This window comes from Quercus suber, unplaced genomic scaffold (assembly GCF_002906115.3).
Source record: "Quercus suber isolate HL8 unplaced genomic scaffold, Cork oak 2.0 scaffold_985, whole genome shotgun sequence".
Taxonomy (NCBI): domain Eukaryota; kingdom Viridiplantae; phylum Streptophyta; class Magnoliopsida; order Fagales; family Fagaceae; genus Quercus; species Quercus suber.
In genome coordinates, this window is record NW_027070400.1 from 1 (window position 1) to 12,018 (window position 12,018).

Below are 12,018 nucleotides of genomic sequence, written 5' to 3' on the forward strand. Positions count from 1 at the left end.
CAAATCAAATTTTACCAAAATTTAAGGGAGGAAAAAAGTCAATCCCAAACATATTATGCATTCAATGTATTAGAAATAAATCAGCAAAAAAAAAAAAAAAAAACAATTGGAATTGGTTGGATAAAAAACCAAATAAATCTTACCTAAAATTACCAAAGAAATGATAGGTTTGAGAACTTTCTTTTGTTGTGGTAAACACAGATTTGAGAATAAGAGTTCCATGACACCTTCTAACTAGTCGCTAACCCGTACGATACACATGAAAACTATTGATAAATTTCTTAATTAAAAAAAAAAAATCAATATCTTGGTATAATTATATACCCAACTAATAAAACTTATCATATACAAAGTAATAAAATCTATCACATACAATGAGATATCGTGATAACCAAGTGCTTGAGATCATATTTAGAAAATATATAACTAATTCAATACAATTAATTACACAAATATAGTTAATTCCATACTTGTTCAATCAAATATCTTTCATTAATTACATTAATCATTCTTGATGTCCAAGATGCATCTAAATTCTAACATTGCTAGTACAAAGATGCTAGACCTCAATGGGATTGAAAAGGCAACATAATGTCAATTTACACAATTGCTAAAATCATCACTTTCCACTATTGAGAGAGAGAGAGAGAGAGAGGTGTTGTTGTGTTGCATCTCTTAAGAACCTGAATATTTTTTGAAATTGAATATTTGCATCTCTTAAGAGGAATCTACCTTGTACATTTTTTTGGATATGTAATTGACCCATAACAAAATAGATGTACCACATTTAGAGTATGCACATTTGGGAGGATAAAAGTAAAGTATTTGCATCTCTTAAGAAGAATCTACCTTGTACATTTTTTGGATATGTAATTGACCCATAACAAAATAGATGTACCACATTTAGAGTATGCACATTTGGGAGGATAAGTAAAGGAAAATGAGAAAATAACCACCTAAAGTTTTTTGCTCTTCCTCTTATGAAAGATGCTAAAATTAGGTTTATATCAACCTTTTAACCAAAATTCAACAATTAATGATTGCATATAAATCAGCAATTTTGCCATTGTTAGTTGCAACATATATCTTTTTTATTTGAAACAAATATGATGCAATTTTGACAACCAAATTTTACTCAAAAGCCAAGATTAAACAACCTCAATCCTGCATTGCTCTAAGAAATCTGTAGAATCCTTACCCTGAAATAAAAAAGAACATGCCACAGCCATAGATTGGAGCAGAACAAAAAATTACTTGTTCACAAAGATTTCAAGATTTAAATTTGACAATACCACCCCTAAACTTGCTTAAGATACATAACATATAGCAAAAATACTCATCATAAATGTGATTAAAAAACTCTAGCACTAAATTACAACCCTCTGCATAATATTTTCTTAAAAAAAAGAAAGAAAAAGACTATCTTTAGCATTTTATCTTCAAAACATTATAATAGGGTATGCTACAAAAATTTGGAATCATTTACCTATTACTTGCTACTCCATATAATTCAAATCAAGATGTTTGATTTTTCCCTCATCACTCAAATAGATTATCAACTAAAATTTTAAGAATAGCATTATATGCAAAACCAGAAAAGCCAACATTGAAAGGGACGAATCAATAATTAAAAGTCTCTAAAAACACATTACCACTATCATGCAATATCCAATGAGAAGCAAATATATAACAAAATACCATTAAATAGAATAACACATCATCAAGAATATACCTTCTTTTCTTTTTAAAACTTCACCATTTGGCATCAATGTGGACACAAAACTTATAAGTTATAAGTTGAAGGAGACAAAAAGGTTAATAACTATGTAGGTTGTCAAAAATGATCAATTGAAAGCATTAGAATATATGTTTTAAGGGTAACAATTCCTCAAATTCAATTTGTTCAAGGAACCTATAGAATCAAAGGCCAATCCTACAAATTATAAAGAAAATTAAAAATAAAAGACATTGCGATGGCAAGTTATGTCTACCTTAAGCAATGTGTTCCAAGTTTAAGTCTTGAAATCAGCCTAACCCACCTCTCCAAACCTTTTTTTAATTTAAATAGTAACTATCTGCAACATTAGTAACATTAATCATATATAAATCAAACGAGTTAATAAAATATACCATATGTAAACAGAAGTTAAAGAGAGACAAAAGCATTAAGAGAACAAAATAAGCAACCTTGTATCATTGAGGAAGGCCAAAATATCTTGCAATGAAAAGCAAGCATACCTGTACCAAAACCACCACAATGGTGGAAGCTATGACTTTTATTTCCTACCCAACACCATTTTTTTTATAAGAAAACTTGTACCCCATTTAAGATAGAAAATTTTAAGTTTAAAAAAGGTAAAGGGAAATCACCAACCCAAGTTGAAGCTTAATCCTATTTATAGTGAATATGCAAAAATAACCACTACTTTTTGGGGCTAAAATTAAACCCATTGGTTAAAGCTTTTTAAGTTCAAAAGTAGTGTTTCCCCAATAGCCCAAGCAAAACAGAAACGTGCCTCTATTTGAAAATGAAAGTTTCAGAGACAATATTTAACAGAAACAGAGGTAATATGTTTTGCCTATTAATCATCTTTTTTTTGTAATTTGAAAGTTTAAGAAACAGAGGTAATATGAAAGTTTTCACTTAACTGTATTTTGTCCAAATAGAGGTAATATGTTTTGCCTATTAATCATCCAAACAGAGGAAATACGTAACAGAAACAGAGGTAATATGAATAAAGCAAAATAAAGATGGTTAAACCCAAAAAGTAATACCTAAGCAGTAAAACAGAGGAAATATACCCTTTTGCCAAATGTTGAATGCAAATTTTCTAACCAACCTAAAATTTGCAAATCAAATGTCAGAGAACCAAAGTCTGATGAGTCTGATTTATGGATTCAACAACACATCAAACCATAACAAAACCAATTACAACAAAACTTAAATCTCACCATAAAACCATAACCGAACCAACCAAAAAAGAAAAAAGAAAAAAAACAAAATGAAAATTAACATGCATAGCAGAATGAAAAACACATATTCATCACAGAGCAAAGAAAAAATCAAAATTAAATTGCTGAAAAACCCTAACAGAACAAAAGGGAATCGCTGAAAAACCCTAGCAGAACAACAGTGCCTAAAACAAAATTGGGGCAGAAAATTAGTAATTCCGTAAGACCCAAAACTCTAAGCAATCTTTTTTGTAATTTTCGTAATCTATAAATAGCTTGACTTGAGCCAAATAGGATTACAAAAATGTACCAAGCTTTAGAGGTCAAGACTTGAGCCAGCAAAGGCTACAGGGGCGGCCCAACATAGTTTTGGGCCTAAGGAGAAAAATTTATGCGGGGCCTTTAATACGTAAATATTAATTAAACAAAATTATTTAATATTAATCAAATTAAGGTTAATTTGATACATTAAATACATAAATAATACCAACAAGACTAATGTTAATTTCATATAGAGAATTGAATATCATAGTTGAACTATAAATATTAATAAAAAGAAATAAAAATATATTGCGATTGAAAAAGATACTTTATTTTGAATATAAGACGATGCATAGTTAAATAACGTTGTAATCTAATTTTTAATTTTATATTTTGATTTTGAGAGAGAGAGAGAGAGAGAGAGAGATAGATATTATTTGGTGTGTGGTTTTGTAGGATATTAGTTTACAAAAATCAGTCTCAAACTATTAGGGGAGATTAATCTATAATTGATGATTTAACACATTTGCAACATCTTTTTGAAATGTTTTAGGGTTTTAATTGAGTTAAGGTTCTATTGGTCTCGTACTTTGAGAGTCTTAATAAAAATGAAAAAGAAAAATGCGCTAATTAAAAGCACTATAAAATGTTCAAAATATAATGTGACATTGTCTCTCATTGATGAACTTCATCAATTTAACTATTGAATGTTTATGTCACTTTTTTGTGATTAATAACATGGCAATTTGTAAGCCAATAGTAAACTTTGTAATATTCTTAACATCACTAATAAAAAAAATGTACAATCTTAAAAAAAAAAAAATATATATATATATATATATAATTTTATAAAAATTTGGGCCTTTAACTATGAAAAGTAGGGCCTTTTTTTCTAGGAAAAATTTTGTTTTTTGGTGGGGCCTTAGGCCTAGGCCTAGCTTGCTTAGGCCTTGAGCCAGCCCTGAAAGGCTATGAACAGAGAGAGCCAGAATAAAAGATGCGGGATGCTCTGAGAAAGGAATGAAGGGCAGCGTGAAGAGAGGATCAAACCTGCTTGTTGAGTTTGCGTTTGTGTCTATTGAATTTTGTTTATTTTTAAAGATAAGTATTGGGTTAAAAAAAAAAAAAAAAGATAAGTATTGGGTTTTGTTTTGGGGAGGGAAATAGTGTTTTTTAATTTTTAAATATTGAGTTGTGCTTACGTGAAAAATTGTATTACTATTAAACGCTTCAGTTTTATGTATATAATAATATATATAGATTATTTAAGTGAATTTAAAAAGATACCATAAAAAATTTTATGGTGTGCTTGGCTGTGTTGTATAAACAATCGTTTTTGTTGTTTAAACAATACAACACGTATTTTTACAACACCTTTTTATTTAGACATATTTTCACAACATTTAAACAACGTTACTGTAACAATACTATCAAACTGGCCCTTAATGATCCTAGGAAAAATCAAACCGACCTTTTCTCAAAATAAAAATAAAAATAAAAAACCTTAACCATTAAGCAATTAAAGAAACGTTCCTTAATAGGAGTATATAATTGGAGCATACTTAACCATTAAGAAATTAAAGAAACGTTCTTATCATATAAATGGAACGTACGAGAGAGATACCGTCAGATAAACCGAGAGGATAGAATATGATGGAAATAGAAAACGAAAGAAATTGTCTACCCTGCGTTGCAGACATATCAGTATTACCAGAGGGATGCATATCGGACATAGTTTCACTGACAACTCCTAAGGATGCGTGCACAGCATGTGCCGTTTCCCCTATATTCGGTGCGGCTGCCGAGTCCAACGCTGTCTGGGAGAGGTTCTTGCCGTCCGATTATCAAGCCATCATTGCTCGATCATCATCATCATTGGATTCCTTCAACTTCTCTTCAAAGAAACATCTCTACCTCAGCCTCTCCGATAACCCCATCTTAATCGACGACAATAAAAAGGTACCATATTTTAACAAACGATTCCCACAATATTAATAAGTAATATGGGTCGTTTTTCAAATTCATAAATGTTTATAACCTTGGGGGTTGGGCACTTGGGGCTGGTGGTTTCCAATTTTAAGTTCGTGAGATTTATGAGGTTGTGTGTTTGAAATCTCTAATCAATATGTTGGACCAATGACTCTTTATAATTACCTGACATGGAGATCACACGCACTCAGAATAGTTAGGCTCTAGAAAGGCTCTCAACACATTTTTTAGAAAAAAATAAAAATAAAAATAAAAATAATTTAAACATGTACAAGATTGGGTACGTGGGTTGATTTCACTATGGGCTCACAAATTTGTGTTTTTGGTTAAATTGGTCTGAATTAGTTTGAAAACTTTCTTTTTGTGGTGGTAATTGGTCTGAATTAGTTATGTGAGCATGCTTGAATTTTTGGATCTGTTTGAATACAGCTGAAAATTGAAAACTGAAAAACACTGTAGCAAAATAATAATTTTTAAATGTGTAAAAAATGAAACTAAAAACTGAAAAACACTATAGCAAAATAATTTTTAAATGTGTGAATAGTATCGTGGGACCCTTTTTAATGAAAAATTTGTTGAAAAGTGAAATTTGTGGATCGGTGAACAGTAAAATTTGTGTTGAAAAGTCAAACTTTGCGACTACTATACATGTAGTATTGCTACAGTAAAAATTGTCTCTAAAAAGCTGGAAACTCGTGAAGAAAAAAAAAAAAAAAAAGCTAAAAACGCCAACGCGAGACGCAACGCGCAAACCAAACATACACTAGTCAAAGACGGGAAGAGAAGATAGGACTAATAAAAACAAAGAACAAAAGGAGCTGCTAACTATGAGATATCCAATTCCAAGTTCGTTTAATGTGTGCTTGTGGCCAGTGAAAGAAGCACAATATATCATCAATAACTAAAACCATATTTTTGATAAATTAACTCCCACTTAGTGAACTTTTTAATATTTTAAATTAGATAAATTACTCATCGTCTAAAAAGTTTGAACAATTAAGAAATGATAAATTTCATCGTTCAACCACCATAATTCCCACCTTTTGTGCTTATCTTTATTTATTTATTTTTGGCAGTGCTTTTTCTTGGACAAATTGAGTGGTAAGAAATGTTACCTTCTTTCTGCAAGGGACTTGTGCATTATATGGGGTGACACTCCTCAGTATTGGAGTTGGGTTTCTCAATCTGAATCCAGGTCTCTACCTATTCTACTTTATACTCCTTTTTCTTTCAAGAAAAAAAAATGTTTTTTATTTAATTCTTAATTATGTACATGTTAAAATCAATCAGGTTCTCGGAGGTAGCTGAACTTAATTATGTGTGGTGGTTTGACATCCGTGGCAAGATGAGTACTTCCATGCTGTCTCCAAAAACAAACTATGCTGCTTACCTTGTGTTCAAGTTGAGGAGGAGAGCCTCTGGATTCAACCCTCCTCCAAAGGCTTCAGTTGGTACTACTGGAGGAGTGGAAGATTACAAACAAACTGTTTGTTTGGGCCTGCCTGCCAGGGAGCCAAGGCAGCAAGACCAGATTGTATCGTCACTGCCACAGCAGCACAATTCGCATCCAAAGCAAAGAAAAGATGGATGGTTAGAAATTAAGTTGGGTGAGTTTTTCAATGAGGGAGGAGAAGAGGATCAACTACAGATTAGACTTATGGAGGTAGAAGCTGGTACCGGGAAGTCTGGCCTTATTGTTGAAGGGATCGAGATCAGGCCAACAAAGGGTTGATCAAAATAGTTTTCTTTAAAAAAAAAAGTGGAATTAATACATTAAGGATTTATTTAGATATCGATTATTGTTAAAAACTGAAAACTTATTACTGAAAATACTGTAGAAAAATAATTTTTAAATTATGAATAGTGCCTGTGGGATTCAGTTTTAAAGTTATTGCTGCTTTGCTCTGTACTTGTTGGTTCGTGAACAGTGCACGGGACCCAAGAAAAAAGGCAAAATGCGCACGCCTGCTGCTACACAAACGCACACTTAGAGTTTTTGAACTCCTTCCTTCCTCCTTATGTAAAATTCCTATGTCATATGTATCGACCCTTTTCAATCTAATAATATCAATAAGTTCATTGTATATGGTTTCTTGTTCTGTTCCACATCTTCCAGTAATATTCTTTGTATTGTTAGTTGCTTACATTCTTAATCAACTCCCATAATCTTCTTACATCCCCTTTCAATCTGTGTGTCTTCCTGTATGTCCCTGTATGTCCTCTATATTTGGTATCAGAGCCATATAACGTTTTCATCTTATTTGATTAGTACACTTAGATTATTGTCTTGATTAGTATGCTCTATGATTTACAGTTGCCACAATACGTAGATCCTCTATACAAATCACATCAGAACACTAGACTATATAATCAAGTAGAACACTAAGGAGTTTGTTTCTAGTGAACCAAAGAAGCTAGTTTTCCATAGTCACCTTGTGGACCCTTTAACTAAAGTTGGTAGTATTGTCTTGTTAGGTTTGTGGAAAAAAAACTATTTCTATCGAAAACCATTATGGCTAATACATCTTTTGCAGAGATTGATACCTCCAAATTCCCTTTTGATCCTTCCCTTTGTAGATCCACAGCAAATAGACTAGACTATTTATATGAAATCTCCCATGTACCAGAATACAGTAAAATCTCTATTACTGATTTCCCTATTGTAAGTCCCTACACTATATTTAATAAACCCCAATCTTCTCTCTAAAAAAAAAAAATATATATATATATATATACATACATACATATATTTATATATGTATATATTGGCCCTTCTCATCCTTCTACTGTAAAAGAATATGTTCAAGCCTCTAAGTTTGAACAGTTCAATATTCCAGCAAATGAAAGTGAAAACTTCATTACTCTTTCCCTTCCTAGGGAATTTGTCAACCCATGGCAAAGGTAAGGGTACACTCATCTCCACTTTGGTGCTGTAAGGTTGGCATTAACCTTCTATGGAAGAAAAGGACTCCCTGCAGTCTCCAGAATGGCACTCCTTAACTTCAAATTTTTGGAGTGCCAATATGCAGTCATAGAAACTATTCAGACAATTTTGAATGCTGGAACTATTTTTGTCACACCCTTCCCAAATTTCAATATGCCTTTGAAATATCCCCATCTTTGTGATGCTCTCAAAGTTCAAGTCTAGATTGCTAGAGCATCTCAAGTACAAGATACTTATGTAGCCGTACTCCATTACCAGATTGCTTATAGGCTAAAAAATCATGCCTTTTGATAGGATAAAAATGTATTGACCCCTTTGGTAACTTAATCAATTAATTTAGCTAAGTGAAATTAATTAGATTCAATTACATGCAATAAACATGGTAGCACAAACAAATCACTAACTAAGTTAAATGCAGTAGAAAATAAATTTGACACAGGTGATTTGTTTATGAATGGGGAAAACCATTAAGGCAAAACCACACTGGGTGAATTTAAAGTCACCGCTCCTGAGAATCCACTATTTTCAAAACAAGCGGTTACGAGTAAAAGGAATCTCAGTACCTAATACCAACCTACAGTTGAACTTTTACCCTAATACCCATTTGGACTTGTAATGTAGTGGCAATCTCTCCTTTCAGTGCACGGCTCCCAGTAAGTGACTAACCAATTGATGCACGGATCCAAGTACATGGCTAACACACCAACTTGAGGAAAATGTAAATTTGGCAATACCACCCCTAAACTTAAAAAAAAAAAAAGAAAAAAAAAAGTGGCCTTATTGTTGTTGGATACTGCTTATTGCTAAAAATTGAAAACTTATTGCTGAAAACACTGTATCAAAATCATTTTTAAACTATGAATAGTGCCCGTGGGACCCAATATTAAAGTTATTGCTACGTTTTTCCATATTTGCTAGTCCGTGAATAGTGCGCGGGACTCGGGAAAAAAAAGGCAAAACGCGCATGCCTGCCTTTACACAAATGCACACTTATAGTTTCTAAACTCCTCCCTTCCTCCTTATGTAAAATTCCGATGTCATATGTAACAACCCTTTTCAATCTAATAATATTAGTAAGTTTGTTGTATATAGTTTTCTATTCTATTCCACATTTTCTAGTAATATTCTATGTATTGTTAGCTACTTACATTCTGAACCAACTCTCATAATCTTCTTACACCCCCTTTCAATCTATGTCTTCTCATATGTCCCCATATGTCCTCTATATTTGGTATTAGAGCCAATTAACGTTTTCATCTCCTTTGATTAGTATACTTTGATTATTGTCTTGATTAGTATGCTCTGTGATTTACAGTTGCCACAGTACATGGATCCTCTATACTAGTCACATCAGAACACTAGACTATATAATCAAGTAGAACACTAAGGAGTTTGTTTCTAGCAAACCAAAGAAGCTAGTTTTCCATAGTCACCTTGTGGACCCTTTAGCCAAAGTTGGTAGTGTTGTCATGTTAGGTTTGTGGAAAACAACTCTTTCCATTGAAAACCATTATGGCTAACACATCTTCTGCATAGTTTGATACCTCCAAATTCCCTTTTGATCCCTCCCTTCATAGATCCACAACAAATAGACTATACTATTTATATGAAATCTCCCATGTACCAGAAGACAGTAAAATCCTTATTACTGATTTCCCTATTGTAAATCCCTACGCTATATTTAATAAATCCCAATTTTCTCTCAAGAAAACAATAAAAAAATATATTGGCACTTCTCATCCTTTTACTGTAAAAGACCATGTTCAAACCTCTAAGTTTGATCAGTTCAATATTCCAGCAAATGATGGTGAAAACTTCATTACTCTTTCCCTTCCTAGGGAATTTGTCAACCCATGGCAAAGGCAAGACTAAGTTTAAATCTCCACTTTGGTGCTGTAAGGTTGGCATTAACCTTCCATGGAAGAAAGGAACTCCCTGCAGTCTCCAGAATGGCACTCCTTGACTCCAGATTTTTGGAGTACCAACATCCAGTCATAGGAACTGTCCAAACAACTCTAAATGCTGGAATTGTTTTTGTCACACTCTTCCCAAATTTCAATATGCCTTTAAAAGATCCCCATCTTTGTGATACTCTCAAAGTTCAAGTCCAGATTATTGGAGTTTCTCAAGTACAAGATACTTATGTAGCCACACTGATGCGAATCTCAATCGACACGCTTTGAGACCAAAAAAAAATATTGGAATACTTGCCCAAGAAAACTAAAATTCAAACTTTTGATAGAAACCCTGACCCAACGTTTATATTCGAAACATGAACCAAAGGTATAAGTATAATACCTTAATCCAATGATTACAATTGAATCACGAACCAAAGGTATAAAGTTTGAATGCCATAAGGAAAAATCCCTGATAAGTTCACAGTTCTTGAAGAACCAAAAGAAGAGCAAAGCCTTACCTTTTCTAATTTTTATTCAATAATCCCCTTTATTACAATGAGTGCATGCTATTTATATGACATGACTGGAAATAGAAAATATAAAAAACGTACTAAATAATAAAATTATAAATAAAAGTTGATTTGGTTTGAAATTAGCATATTCAAAATAGGAAAAATAGCTAAAAACGTTCTAAATAATAAAAGCCTAAAATTAAGGTAGATATGGTCCAAGGCTAGATGCTCCAGATTAGGGGAAAATATCTATTAACTAATATGGAGTTGGAAAATCAATCAGCCATTAACTCATGCTATAAATCACACCCAATTAAGCCAGATTAGCCCTCAATAACTTGGATTAAATTTATTATGTCTTTATCTTCCTTTGGGCCAAGCTTGGAATGTCCTTCGTTAGAATCAGCCCAAATCTCTTGAATCAACCCATTAAATGCTTCTTTGAACTTCTTGGATCTTGCTTTAGTAACAGACCCAACTGGAACATGCAATGGATCTTTGAATGCTTGTTGATTCTCATCACACACTCCATTACCAGCTCACTTATAGGCTCCAAAATCATGCCTTTAATAGTCCAAGAATGTATTGACCCCTTTGGTAAAGTAATCAATTAATTTAGCCAAGTTAAATTAATTAGATTCAATTACATGCAATAAGCATAGTAGAATAAACAAATCACTAACTAAGTTAAATGCAACAGAAAATAAATTTGACATAGGTGATTTGTTTATGAATGAGGAAAACCACCAAGGAAAAACCCCATCGGGTGAATTTGAGGTCATCACTCCTGAGAATCCACTATTATCAAAACAAGCGGTTACAAGTATGAACCTTTACTCCAATATCCAATTGGACTTGTAATTTAGCGACAATATCTCCTTTCAATGAAAGACTCCCAGTACATGACTAACCAATTGATGCATGGATCCAAATATGTGACTAACACACCAACTTAAGGAAGATGTTGGTTGCAAAGTTATTCAATTCATTCAATGATAAAAATTAAGAAGCTTATTGGTTACAAAACCCTTGGCGCAAAGACGTTGCAACTTCTATAAGGAATATGATGAATTAGGGAAAATTCTATCTTCAATCACAATTTGCTTGCACAATCAATTTGCATTGATTTGCATCACTTTACATCACCTTTGACGACCCTTAAAATAATCCTTATATATGTCTAGGGTAGTGAGAAAAAAAACCCTACACACATATACATGGATATGCGTGAAATCAGATCTGGAAATCTGAATTTCGTAATTCTGGATAGATACAGCTTTTGTCGAGCTGATGTCGAGCATTAGCATTAAACCTCGATGGATATGGATTTGTTGAGATATCTGTCGAGCTTTAATAAACAGAACTTCTTCACTTTTTATTAAACATATTTGCATGGCTTTAATACTAAACTTGAACTCTTATTTCTTTAAGTAATAAACACATCCTAGATCTACCCAATTAC

At 32.6% G+C, this 12,018-nt stretch overlaps 1 protein-coding gene across 1 annotated transcript; it reads left to right on the forward strand.

Annotated features, from left to right (window-relative positions):
• The first annotated feature begins 4,800 nt into the window (after window positions 1–4,800).
• LOC111996399 (F-box protein PP2-B10) lies at window positions 4,801–7,286 on the forward strand. Its single transcript, XM_065768675.1, has 3 exons — window positions 4,801–5,172; window positions 6,279–6,397; window positions 6,493–7,286. The coding sequence occupies exons 1-3, from the start codon at window positions 4,864–4,866 to the stop codon at window positions 6,932–6,934; spliced, it is 870 nt and encodes a 289-aa protein (XP_065624747.1). The 5' UTR covers window positions 4,801–4,863; the 3' UTR covers window positions 6,935–7,286.
• The last annotated feature ends 4,732 nt before the right edge of the window (window positions 7,287–12,018 follow it).

What these genes read in the sequence shown, in the direction of transcription:
- LOC111996399 (XM_065768675.1), top strand. Translation starts at nt 4,864, where the DNA reads ATGATGGAAATAGAAAACGAAAGAAATTGTCTACCCTGCGTTGCAGAC. An exon ending in TAATCGACGACAATAAAAAG is followed by an intron (nt 5,173 to 6,278) that starts GTACCATATTTT and finishes TATTTTTGGCAG; the next exon opens with TGCTTTTTCTTGGACAAATT. An exon ending in GTTTCTCAATCTGAATCCAG is followed by an intron (nt 6,398 to 6,492) that starts GTCTCTACCTAT and finishes AAAATCAATCAG; the next exon opens with GTTCTCGGAGGTAGCTGAAC.